Here is a 14,382-nt window from a genome sequence, read left to right as displayed (position 1 = left end):
TCGTTTCGGAGGCTGTAGTTTGTGGTGATGTTGAACTGTATCTATAACAAGAGGTGTCATTAATATTATTCTAACGTCATTGATGTGAATAGGGACACTATAAACCTCATGAATGAAGAACTATTATTAGGAGTATAATGCTGCATTAGTGTCAGCAAGGAGAACCTAATGAACTGGAAACCTAGTGTATATCTGAGTGACTCGTTCTGTTGTGCTTACTTTGCCTCACATAGCAAATATACTGTAATCGTTTAGGGTTTTTGTGTTGGCTACCTACAAATTGTCAACAGTCCTGACTTTGCAAGATAAGTTTCCCATTGTCCACTTAGGATAATAATATAAACAATGTTAATATTGTTTATATTATTATCATTTTTATAGTGCATCCTCCCCGGCGACTGCCATTCTTGTGAACGTGATGTCTCAGGAACACCTTGAGGGAATTACTTCAAATGTTGCAAACAAATCCACTTGGACTCAAGGATATTCTGATTAGAACTGTACAAAGGTCAAAGGTCAAGGTCACAAAACAGGTTTTGACCATAACTCAATAATTCATACGCTAATTATGACAATTTCACACACATGTCTAATAGTATACAATGATGAGGTGGTGACATTTTGGACAGACATGGATGTAAACTGCAACTTGTCTGGTTGGCGAAGAAACCTGAACAACAATCAGATTCTGTGAAAAGTAAATGAACTGGTACAAGGTCCAAACCCTGAGAGAGAACCCCACTCACCAGCTTATTATGTTACTTTACCTACTATAACTGTAGTTGTTCAATGATGGTTTGAATACATGCACAATATAATCATACTATCTAGGGTACAACACAACATTACTAAATTATTTACACCCACTCCTTCCACCTCATTGAACAATCTAATAAATAAGAAAAACAGGGGGGATAATATATATATATATATATATATATATAATATAACATTTATATAATATAATATTTATTTTACTGTGCCACAACATACAAAGGGTAACAGAGTAGCTGTTAAACCTGGAATATTACACTTCAGCTGATGAGGAATTGTCCATTTCTAATGTCACCATGTCCTGGTGATGTAATAAGAAACTCCCAGACGTATTCATTCTCAGTGATTGGGAGCACACTCACTAAATCCACAGTGTGTTAATGTGAGCTGCAGAAATCCGGGTTCATTTCTTCGCAGGTCGCGGTGATGTGCTGCATCATATCTGAGCTGATTGACTGCAGTAATACATATTTTGCAATTCTGTGACACTAGCAGATGGTAGCTGGTGATTAGTCATATTAGTGCAGAAGAATAGCACAGAAGACAGGGACAGTGCACCGTTTGCCTCAGATTCTCTTCCAGCAGTGGGAACCAGAGCCACTTAGGTATTTTTGAGACACTTATTTTGTCAAATTTGCTTATAATTATACACAGTTTGCTAGAACAACATAGACTTTATTTTCCATGTTTATTTTCTCACTTTTGAACAATGACTTCAGAACTGTTGTCAGTAGTTGTATGTGAGCCAACTAAAGTGATTGCATGTGGTCATTGTGGTCGCAAGCTTATTCATCTGAATTGTGACATTCACGTCATTTTTAAACATTTCTTTGTGAGGTCAGAAGTCCTCTATCCATCATTATGATCGAATCGACAAAAAGCGCTGAAACAGAACATTAGAGGGTTAGAGGATACACCAGCCTTTTCATTTCCTCATGGCTGTGTTACTGCACAATATCAATACAAGTCTTAATGATGCTCGGTTCACAAATGTACCCTACAACTAATTAGCACGATATAATAAAGAGCTTGTATGTATGATTGGAGAACAGATACATTGATGGTGTAATTACCACATGTGTGATAGGAAGGATGAAAGAGAGCCGGAGCTTCACGGTAAGTGTCATAGTCTGAATGTTTGCTCTGACCGTGCTGCTTTATAAAGCCACATGTCCTTAAGCCTTTCCTTTGTGTGGCTCTGTGTAATCCGCATTAGTCCTGAATGGGCCCTTCTAACCAGAAATATTTTTTGCATTTGATCTTCCCATTAAATTGAGTGAACCCTTTCAAGAGCTTTTCAACGTAATAGAGAAGGGGCATTAGATGAATTTACAGGAGCTTGTCACAAATGCATGAACATTTAATCCAGTACAGAAACCCTGCAATAAGTACTACCATTGTGGACCTTATGATATTCAGCTTTTACTGTGAGAGAGGTTCAATTTGTCAGGCTGTGCGTGTAGATTGCAGCGTTGTTTTCATGGTGAGAACTACAGGGGGGGGCTCCCCTTAATAAGACATGAGCTCCTCTGAAAACATGCTTTTTGAACTTTTGGGGGGGTCTCTAAAATATTGACATATGCTATTTTTGCCATTCATTTCAGTATTTCTGTATCTTTATCCTTATGGATCATGCGTAAAATTAGGCTAATATTGATTGATGGGTAACTTTAACCATTTGTGATGAGGTCTCAATCTCTTGCAGGCAACCTGGTGCTCTGTTTGTGGGTTAATGCTCATACATCTGTGTGTTTTGAGGCTGTAATCTGTGTCTTATTTATGCCGATAGACTCTGGTTTGGTTTTGATACCCGTGTGAAGGTTTGATGTGGTCATTATCATATATCAGATGTGCAGACATAAAGCAAGTTGGCCTACATGTTTGCAGCTATGAATTTTTCTTAACAACAACAGTCTCAAACAGTCCTCTCTTTGAGGCACACGCAAGCTCCCCCGCCCCAATAAAATAAAGTGAGCTCTGCACACTGATTGTTGAATTGTTTTATTGAATTACGTTCAATCGTCTCCCAACATTTACAGTATATGGTGCGGACACACTGTCATATGGAACCAGATGGGTTTTTTTTCCCAGTTTCCCAAATGCTTAATCTCAAAGTCACACATTGGGCCTCAGTAGAAGTGTGGTCCTTTCTGCTCCGAGCCCCTCTGAAGTCGTCTTCTGCATGATGGAGAACTGTGCATAGCCAGCAAATTCATTGTGTGTCATTGATTGAGCGCTGCAGTGAATTAGGCTATTGCTTGCCCACTTCTCGGGCCCTATAGAAGAAATTGTGCACTTACAGCCAGCACTCAAGTTCTACAGGAGCTGAGCTCAGAGAATATTAAACACTTATTGAATGAAAAATATATTGTTTTACATATGAATGTCTTTTTTTTGTCACTAGTAATCTTAATAGAAAGTATAATGTATTACTTATATTAGAAGTAACCTTTTATTTGTATTCTACCCATACCTCACAAGTACTGCACATAGTGAGGTGAACAACTGCACAGTGCTACAAAGAAAGCAACAACATAAACAGATATAAAACAATAGACTAAAACAGTGTTGTTTTAATTAAGTTCATTCAGTGGTTAAATTTGAGGATACCAAATAAATGTTCTTAGGAAATTAGTTGTAAAATGTAGCAAAGCTCCAGGACTATATCTCATTATTTGGAAGCTTGTTGTCGGCTGATCTTTTGGTACATATTTCTTTTTTTCTTTTTACTTATATAAAATATTATCTTTGACCTTACCAACAGTTTTTCTATTAGAACCATTGTAGGTAAACATAATAATAATAATTATGGAGCTGGCAGGGGACTAATATTCATTTTAATAGTATAAGAAAAAAACTCTAAAATGTCTGAGATTAAAGTTACTTTTTTTTGCCAAGGAACCACATGGCTTCACATCAGCCTTATCATCTCTTTTCCTTAAGTGCACCACAATGCGAATGCTTGTTAGGCCTGCAGTGCAGTTGTTGTACTATATATTTTATTGTTAATTCAAAAATAAATAGTATTGAAAGCTACATGTCCATGGTCTGAGTCATAGCTCGGTGAAACTTTATTTATTCTTGTTATTTGCTTCTCACCACAACAAGTGAATGCATTGATGTTGCAGTATTTCTACTCCAGAGCCTTTTTTATTTGCATTGCTAAGGAATGAGCCTGTGTTGTTAACTAAAGGTACACGTTGTTTATTTTTATTGTTGTTTCTCCCATGAAAAACAAATAACCATTTATATCAGTCTGCTCTGTTAATTTAAAGCGGGTATCTATGGGAAGCACAGCAGGCTCTAGTTCACAGACTTGCCAATATATACGTAGTAAGTAATTTATTTATCAAAGTTGGGAGGCATTTATAACAAACTGAGCTAGGTGAAACAGTCTGTGTCTGGGTGTGACACTGGACGACCAACATCCCGCTCCTGCAGACACACTCTGTACAACATTAGGAGAATACGTCCCCTACTGACCCAGAAGGCGACGCAGGTTCTTGTCCAGGCTCTTATCATCTCACGCCTTGACTACTGCCAGTCCCTCCTCTACAGCTCATCCAGAATGCAGCAGCCCGACTGGTCTTCAACCTCCCCAAGCTCTCCCACACTACACCGCTTCTCCGCTCCCTTCACTGGCTACCAGTGGTGGCTCGAATCTGCTTCAAGACTCTGGTGCTGGTCTACCGTGCTGTGAATAGATCAGCCCCTTCCTACATCCAGACCCTACACCCCAGCTCGCTCACGTCGCTCTGCATCGGCCAATCGGCTCGGTGCTCCCTCACTGCGAGTGGGACCCAGATTCCCCTCAAACAAAACCCGCCTATTTGCTATTTTGACTCCGTTGCAGTATGAAAACCCTCCTGTTTCGACAGCACCTTGGCCAATAATAAATGTTATAAAAAAAAGTGTTTTAAATGGATAGAAATAGTTTTTAAAATATTATTTTTTCTGTATGTAGCACTTACATTGGTTTGGCTTATTTTAAGCTAATGGTTGAATTTATATTACATTGTTTCTGTATTTTTCACTTAAATAGTTTTTTCTTATTTGTAGCTATTGCTGTATGCACTTAAAATGGTTTCACCATGATTATTGCCGTTCAGAGTAGTATCTTCTTAATTGTTTTCACTTATTGTAAGTCGCATTGCACAAAAGCGTCAGCTAAATGTAATATAAAGTAACATTCATCAGACATAGAAAACAAATCAGGAAATTCTGCACACATATTAAGGAAAGGGTGTCTTTAAAATTGTGACTAGAATATAGAACAAAAAGTGCATTTAATTTTCAACCTTTTGCAGATCACTCAAGGTAATGTTTTCAATTCTCCTCTGGAATTGAGTGGACGTGTTTTTTTAATTGTATTTAGCCTTTATTTATACAGGTAAAAAATCTCATTGAGACACAGGGTCTCATTCTCAAGAGAGACTTGATCAAATGGCAACAGCACCATACAGGTTACAGACTTACAGGACACTAAACACATTTTCAATGACAAGAACAAACACCGACAGCTGATTTCTCTAGATGTTTTAAAATTAGTTTAAAATGTCCCAGGGGTATCAAGCTGGACAGCTTAAGTTCCTGCTGAAGCGTATTCCAGGTTGAGGGGGCCGTAGTTTTGAGATCGTAGTCCATAGCTGTACTGTTTGTGTGATGTGTAAGTGGATATGTAGATGGACAGCAGTCCAAGCATAGATGTGTAGATGAATTTGCACCAGTGCAGAGATCTGCACATTGATAGTGATGTCCAGTTGACTAGAGAGTACAGTATTAAATGGTGTGTGAGGGGTTTACAGTTGGTTATGAACCTCAGAGCCCCATGATACACAGCGTCCAGCAGATACCCATAGTCCAAGAGCGGCATAAATGTGGCAGCTACAAGCCGTTTTCTAGCACTGGTGGAGAAGCAGGCCTTGTTTCTAAAAAAGAAGCCCAATTTTAATTTCAGTTTCCTTAAAAGATTGTCAATATGGTGTTTAAAGCAGAGGTTGTTGTCGATAGTGATGCCTAAGTATTTGTAGGTGTTGACAATTACAATGGGGGTATGCTGTGCAGATATGATACAGGGAAGAACAGCTGGTACCCTTTTCTTATTGGAAAAATAACATGATCTTTGTCTTGTCTGCATTTAACACCAACCTGAGATGGAATAGGTGCGACTGAATAATGTTAAAAGCAGACTGCAGACGTTCAAATGCAAGGGCAACAGTATACAACAGTATCGTCGGCATAAAGATGTACAGACGTATCAATATTTTGACACATATCATTTACATACATTTTAAAAAGGGTGGGTCCTAAGACCGAACCTTGAGAAACACCTCCGGTGACATTATGAAAGGTGGAGGAGAGACCGCTGAATTGTACACATTGCTTACGATTTGAAAGGTAGTTTGAAAACCAACCAACAGTTTGATCAGACAGGCCTATATCTGATAACTTCTGGCATAAAATGCCATGGTCCACAGTATCAAATGCCTTGGATAAATCTATAAAAAGGGCAGTACAATAACTCTTTGCGTCCAAGCCTTCAACAATATCAATCTCTACTTTCAAAGCAGCCGTTGATGTAGTACGCTGCTTCCTACAGCTCAACTGGTGAGGAGATAGAATGTTGTTCAAGCTTAAGTATTCTTTCAAGTACTTTAGCTAAAATAGAGAGCTTGTAAATTGGTCTGTAATTATTCATCACCATGGGGTTTACACTGCCAGTGTCAAGATACCACATCTCAACCGGGCACAGACAAATCTCTGCACTTTGGTCAGATTAAAGGTTCAATGTGAAAGATCTGCCAGAATTTAAACATTAAAACAATGAACTAACATTATCAACAAAGTGTGAAGAGGTAACAGTGTTGACGTTATGTTAAAGACGTCTCTGTGTTGCAGAGATATCTACTGAAGTTAGCATGCTAACTGACTAGCCCCCGCCCGTCCAGTCTGTAATACCATTTGTTCCTCTAGAGGTGATAGTGAGTCACTGTAGCGCCAGTCTGCCCTCAGTACAGAGGGAGAAGAAGTACACCTGCCTGATTCTCTTGTAAATATAACAGCCATGTTTCGTGTCTCTTTGTTTATTTATTGGATTACATGTAAAGTGGCAGAAATGACAAAACCACCCGCACCACCACCTTCGCCCTTACAGCTAACACGAGGCTGTTTCACTGAGTTTATATCTGTCTGCAGCCCCGAGAAATGGTGTAGCTTCAGTTAGCAGTTAGCTCAAGTTCAGCCACAGCACCGGGGAACAGGGAGTGACAGCTAGGGAGAATGAGAGGGAGAAAACATTGGTCCTTATATGGTCATAACCTCAAAATGAGGAAAAAACATTTTTCAGAAAGAGCCAACCCCATGATGGGACATGGGAAAGATGACCGCAGCTATTACTAGTAACTGTAGTTGCTGGAGGGTAACATGGATGAAGAACATGTGACTTTTATGCTGTCACACGTCCTAACTGGTCTTCCTGCAGGAGAAACAATGCACTCCCTGTCTCCAGAGACCTGCATGTTGTACCCTACAGTGTGATGAAGAGTCATCGCCACTTTTCAGGCTGTCATCCCTTGAATTGTCCCTCATCTTAATCCAACACCTGACAACTCAACCACACAAAGTGACCTTCAAGTGCCACGACTCATCCTTACGCCGCAACAGTTACTCTTCCCTTTTGGCAACCCGGACAGCACTTGTAACTTTTGACACTCACATAGTTGCCATTTTATGCAGCAAAGCCCTCCCCCCAACCCTCCCTCCTTTAATCAGAACAGTGTGTGCTGACGCCTTGGAAAAGCCAGCCTACCTGCCATGCCGCTGTGTCAGCCCTCACCACTCTCCTCCTTCCTCTTTCTTGGAATTTACAGTTTATAAGCCTCTTTTACAAGGGAGAAGGAGATACATCATCCTTCGATCAACTTTCATTCAAGAGGAAATTGATTGCACTTTGAAGGGGAGACTGTCACAAGGTGCAAGCAGGGATAATGTCATTGCACAGCTGTTCATTAAATGTAATTTCTCTGGTTGTGGTTGTTTCCCCTGCATCCTTATTTCTTGCCAACTTGATTACCGGAAGAACTTAACACAACTTTCTTTGCAAGTCAAGAGAAATCCTATTGGTTTCCTTTTAAATAATATGAGAGATTATCCAAACATAAGCAATAACAATTAAGCAAATGTGGGGCACTAAATGAACACTAATTAGAAAATACTTTGAATTAATTAAGCCACTTAGCCAACAACATCAATGTAAACAGCAGAGGACACAGAGAAGTTGATTCTCATCGTTTGCACCTTCCAAAGTCTTGATTAACGCATCGACCTACAAGAGCTGAGAGCCCTCAAGGTCACTGTCATGCATCTTTTGTCACTGGATTCATTAGCAGGGCGATAAGCCATTTATGAAAAGGAAATGAAGTAAGCAATGGATGTTTAATCAGTGGATCATTATTAAGAAATGCTGGAAACAATGACCCGTATTGACCTCTGACACGCTGCTCATTCTGTGTTTGCGACTGTCTCAGTGCTAATTATCATACTTTGTGTCTCACGGGTGCTTTATTATAAAATTCTAATTTTTCATGACTTTTCAACAATTTTCTTCTTAATTACTTCATATCATTGTTTCTGTTTCTGTTTTAATTCGTGCTTTTAAAAAAATACCGATATATTGTTTGGGTGTTGGGCGTATGTTAAAACCTTTGAACCGGCCATCGTCAGCCCAACAACTGCCGACTGTTGATATATTCACGCAGGTGTGTTGCGCTAATAATTACTATAATAAAAGAAAACGAATAATTTGCCCAAAAATGTTTTGTGTTTAGTTTCTGTGGATTCACCTTAAGTTTACATTCAGTGTAGTGGCGGTTCTGGGGGGGGGGGCAAGAGGGGCCAGTGCCCCCCTAACACCGAACCTGGACCCACCTGTGGCCCCCCCCTACAAACGAAGATTGTACAATAATAAAAAGTAGGCTACTGATTTTCTTTTTGTGACGATATGGCGCTGACGCGAAAGGCGGAACAAATGTGCCCCAACATTCTAGTCGGACCCTTTAGACTCTAACCTTTAGAGCCTAAGGCTTGCTGGCTGACACATGGCTGAAGCGTGAGCGATTCCAACCTACCAATTACCTGACTAGAGGAAGAAGCAAGAACCACGAAGAATTAAAGGTGAGCAAAACTATTTTATTTGTGTGATTGTTACAAGGTAAGACTTCAGGTCAGGAAATGTGTTAGTTCACTTAATAGCAGCCAGCCAGACGTTAACGTTAGCCTAAGTTGATGGCTTGCTAGCTAGCTAGCTATATATTATTAGTGTGAGTAATTTATTCCTCGAGTAGTACTCGTTTCAAATGAACTCCATTGGTGAACAAGAGTACTCAGGTTTTAGTTTTTTTTGATGTAGGCTACGTTTTGTTTTTTGTTTTTTTACCGTTACCGCTAGGCTACATGTCAAGTAAATTGTGAGCCGCCTTTTGGTGAAAAAGCGTTTTGAAGTAGTGAAAAATAAATTGTTAATATCATATGGTAACTGTGATTGTTTTGATTGAGAATAAGCATTAAGCGTTTGGTAGGCAATATTGCTGTGCATCCTTATTCCTGCAGACAGATTTGTTGCGTTCTAAAAATAGATTTTGAAGGAATTAATGCGAGCCCTTGGAATTAACTACTCGTGCCCATCCCTAATAACTAGTTTCCATCTGTTTTGCTAGATGCAGTTGTAACGTTTTAGTTTTTAAATAAGTGCAAAGGCTACACTAATACAAATCGATATAACGTTATTCATATTTTGGGTTCCTTAAGTGTTATGTGTTCCTCTCCATTATTTGTTGTCCATAGTTCAACACGAAGAGAAAAAAGGACATTATGTCCTATTTCTGCCCCCAAAAGAAAAAGAAAAATGATGAATCAGCATTGAGACAGAGCCAGATGATCCAGGTGTTGAAAAAGCTGAGGAGAAACGTCCAGAAGTTGAGAGCGCTACAGAAAGAGATCCAGAGGATTTGATCTTTGAAAAGATTGGTTTCCAAAGTGAGGGCACAGAGCAGGGAAGGAAAGACAGATGAAGATCCAGAGAGTGAGGCTGAGGGTGACATACAAGCAGAGTGTGAGACGCAGACAGAAGATCGATGTGCATCTACAAGCATTGGACCATCAGGTTTGTGAGGTTGAAAAAACATGTGGCTGCTTCTAAAGCAGTGTAATTATACTTTATATGGTATGTCCTTGTAGAAGTGTGTAGTAATAATACACATAGATCATGTCAGAGTTCTATTGTGAGGGTGTTCTAAAATGTTATTTCAGTTGTGATGTCAGTGTTCTAGATTTTGGGAGTATGTATGGACAAACGCCTACAAACAGACACCTGACATGTCCCTCTTTTATGTAAGATATATATTTTGGTTTGTCTTTCTCCACAGATATCAGCAAATGTAAAGAAGACCCACCGATGCAGCCAAATCTGAAACTGTTTCCACGGACCTTGATGGGGGACAGAAGAAGGAGTTTCAAGGCGGCCTGGTACAACATTCACCCCTGGCTAGAGTATTCTAAACTGTCGGACTCTGCATATTGTTATGCCTGCAGACATTTTAGTCCCTCTAATTGCACAGAGACTGTATTTGACTCACAATTGGGATTCAAAAACTGGAAGAAGGCAGCCTACAAAGAGGGGGGGTTTGCAAAACATGCCAGGTCTGAGTGGCACAAACAAGCAATGGTTACATGGAGGGATTATCAGAGAGCTGCAGCACCTAACACAACACTGTTAAATGTCCTAAACAAGGAACATAACAGACAGGTTCGAGAAAATAGAGAATATATAAAAACAATAGCGGAAGTGCTGCTACTAACTGCCACACAAAACATGGCTCAAAGAGGTCACAACGAGTCTGCAGACTCGGATAATAAAGGGAACTTCAAGGCAATTTTAGAGACAATTGCTAACCACGACAAAGCTGTTAAAGAAAGGTTGACCTCCTGTCATAATGCAAAGTACACAAGCAAAATCATTCAGAATGAAGTTCTGAATTGTTTGGCACACATGGTTCGAACTGAAATCACAGAAGAAGTGAAAAACAGTGAAGTCTTCAGCATCATGGCAGATGAAATAAAAGATGTAAAGAAAAAGGAGCAGATCTCTCTAGTACTAAGGTACTACTACAATGGCACTATCAATGAGAGTTTTCTCCATTTTGAATCTGCTGAGAAGCTAGATGCAGCAAGGTTTACTGAGAAAATAGTCCTCATATTGGAAAGTCATGGTCTAGAATACAAAAAGAACCTTTTAGGCCAATCATATGACGGTGCTGCTGTCATGAGCGGTAAGCATTCTGGGGTCCAGGCTAGAATGAAAGAGCTTGCAAATTATGCCTTTTACATCCATTGTAATGCTCGCTGTCTAAATGTAGTTTTAGTAGATACAGTCAAAGCTGTCCCGGAGGCAGGGGAGTTCTTCTCCTTACTAGAAAAACTATACGTGTTCACATCTGGGTCATATGTCCATCCTAAATGGCTAACTATAAAAAGAGAGATGTTTGAAGGTGCACCAACTCCAGCGATTGACACTCGTTGGGCATGTCGATTTATAGCTCTATGAAACATTATGGATAGATTTCCTGCCCTTAAGCGAGTACTACAAGAGATAGCCCAAGAACATAAGGGTAAAATATCTGTTGAGGCTCGAGGTCTGCTAGCACAGATAGATCTTGAATTCATTGTGCATCTTGTTACATTCCGTAAAGTGTTTGGAGAAACAAAACTTATCTCCGATATGCTACAGTCTTCACCACTTGACATTTCAAAAGCTGTTGATTTAATTGACGCTTTAGTTTAGACATTGAATGACTTCAGGCAGGAGTCATTTTTTGATAACTTGTGGGTTGAAGTGTTAAACATTTCTAACCAATGTGATGCAATACTGCCAGCTGCAAAACGACAAAAAGGCTAAGCTCTACACTCAGTGAACACTATGTCCTGACTACTGTTGATCAGAGAGAGTCAGAACAAGATAAAGATGGGTTTTGTACAACCTTTTTCAACCCTGTCATTGATCTGGGGCTTATTGAGCTTAACAGACGGTTTTCAAAGACAAACTGTGACATAATGAATAGCATCCAGGCTTTAAACCCCAAAAATTATGCATTTCTGAAAGAGACGGCCCTGTTTTCATTTGCTCGATTGTAAGATTCAAATATTGATGACTTGGGGCCTGAACTACATCAATTCAGCTGGATTTTAGACAGGAATATACAGGCTGGGATGCAGAGACCCTCTAGTACAGTAGAGCTTGTACAGTTCATTGAGCCATATAAAGAAGTGTTTTTCAAGCACTACAGACTCTTCAAAATAGCAGTTGTGATCCCAGTGACTACTGCTTCTTGTGAGTGGAGTTTTTCTACATTAAAGCTGGTGAAAACCTACCTCAGGTCTACCATGACAGACGAAAGATTAATCAATCTGGCTGTTTTAAGTATTGAGTCTAAGAGGGCAAAGGCTTTGACTCATTTGTTGACAGGTTTGCCAGAAATCACCAAGAATACAGTTGCTGTAATGTGAAATCCTAGAAAGGAATATATACTGGGATGCAGAGACCCTCTCGACTAGCCTTATTAAGTTGAGCTAAAGTCAACAATATTGTTTTATATTATTTTCATTTTCAGTATTGTAATATAGGAAAATTGTAACTGTACCATACTGAAAGAAATGTCTGTAACTGGAATACTGTTACTGTAACCTACTAATCATGGTATTGTTTTTGTTGTGCGCTATTATTTATACTTCCTGTAACTAAAAATATGTAATGCTCGAACACTGCTTCCTCTCTTTTGTCCCGGGTTGAATGTAGCTCGGGTTGAATGTGCCCCTCTGACAAAACACTTGGCCCCGGCCAGGCCCCCCTAGTGATATTGGTCTAGAACCGCCACTGATTCAGTGTCTCTCACCAAACACATCATTGACAAACACGTATTTCCTTTCCTCATAAAACACTTAAACACTGATCTTATGAATAATTAAATCATGCTATGTTCACATCCACGTTTATTAGCTTGCACTCTTTTGTTCACTACGGTTGGATCTCTGTTCTGCTTTTTCGCATGTCTTTATCACCAACAGTCTATCAGTGGGAATAGTGTGTCCCCGGTGGCGGGAGTGTGTGTTGACTTTGTGCATGTGCACAATAAAATATTGCTCCATTAGCGTGCTAGTGGTACTTGTGGTTTTATGCACTTTGTAAAGCACATCAACATCTGTTTGCGTCTATGTATGTCTTTCCTTTATTTTAAAATGCAGTACTCTATTTACTCTTAAATGTGTCTGACAAATGTTATATCTTACCTAATTGCCACTCTTATTGTGTCCTTGAGAACGTCTAGTAACGCCCAGCTGTGCAGTGAAGTGTGAGTGTACTGGGCAGGTGTAATTGTGTATGAGAGTGAAGCCGTTACTAACAAAAAAATAATTTATCTCACGTTAAATAAAGACTAAAAAACTAAAACACATATCGGTAAAAAAAAGAAGAAGCTTTGATCTCTCTCTTTTTTGTTCAGGAGGCTCCTCACCTGATACCTATTTCTTTTCTTAACTTTGCACTTCCTTTTTCTGTGATGTTAAAGTATTGTGTATGTGTTTTGTTATATAATATTCACACGTCTGGCTGTGTGAGATTCAACCTCTTACGTAGATGATTGTGCCTCTGCATACGTTATTAAAGGAGACCATTCATTCTGCTGTAAGCCTTTCCGTAAAATCTTATGTCTGTTGTTGTTGTTGTTGTTGTTTTTGTTGTGCTGCATTGTAGCGCTTTGAGATTGCTTTTAGCTTGGAAAGGCGCTTTACAAATCAAATGTATTATTATTATTATTATTATTATTATTATGTATTGAGTGAGCTGTTTGTATCGTTTCAGATAAATCATGGATGCACACCCCGGAAGCCCTGGCCAAGCATTACATACCATACAATGTCAAGGTATGTTCCACCATCAGTCTGTTGCAGAGCTTTGTGACTGTAAAATAATTCAACAAAAAACAATGGTGAGCAGCTTTTCTCGTGTCCACATTGAAATACAGACACATAATAGAATCCTTCCTTTTGTGGATTATACCTTCCTGTTTATGTGCTGGCTCTCTGTCAGGGCTATTAATCCACGGCTCTCAGTCCTCGTGTCCCATGATGCATTTCTCCTGAGACAACCGGGCCATTTATTTAGGGCAGCAGCTCAAAGTCTGACAAATTAGTTTTGTTTATTAGCACGGCACGTGATGGAGCCACCAACATTGCCCAACACCCTTTACCCCTTTAATCATCTATTTGATATTTCTAGTTAGTCTACCTTATTTAAGAATTACTTGATCATTTGGATATTTAATGGTGGATGATTTTATTTGGATGCCACCAGCATGACCAGCAGCAATACGCCAACGAGTGCCAAGCCTGCCGATAAGCAAAAGAAGAAGAAAAAGATAGCGCCCCATAGGATTTCCGAAACTGTCAAATTGCCTACGAAAATGTTTTTTTGTGGCAATTGGTGGAGCGGCTGTGGCTCAGGAGGTGGTCGTCTAGTGTTCGTTGGTGGTGGAGATTCCTAGAAAGTTACCAGGAGAG

At 39.6% G+C, this 14,382-nt stretch overlaps 1 protein-coding gene and 1 long non-coding RNA gene across 2 annotated transcripts in view; both read left to right on the top strand.

The window, feature by feature from the left end:
* LOC115026747 (PTB domain-containing engulfment adapter protein 1-like) overlaps positions 1-14,382 on the top strand; it is an 86,285-nt gene that overhangs the window by 58,085 nt on the left and 13,818 nt on the right. The window contains 1 exon segment of the mRNA XM_029459697.1: positions 13,685-13,746. Coding sequence (XP_029315557.1) covers positions 13,685-13,746 — 62 coding nt within the window.
* LOC115026748 (uncharacterized) lies at positions 8,717-10,340 on the top strand. Its single transcript, XR_003834319.1, has 3 exons — positions 8,717-8,946; positions 9,616-9,934; positions 10,197-10,340. It is a non-coding gene; the product is annotated as an uncharacterized LOC115026748 (long non-coding RNA).

The sequence above is a fragment of the Cottoperca gobio genome, chromosome 21, assembly GCF_900634415.1.
Source record: "Cottoperca gobio chromosome 21, fCotGob3.1, whole genome shotgun sequence".
NCBI classification, from domain to species: Eukaryota; Metazoa; Chordata; class Actinopteri; order Perciformes; family Bovichtidae; genus Cottoperca; species Cottoperca gobio.
This window is presented reverse-complemented; position numbering and strand designations above follow the sequence as displayed.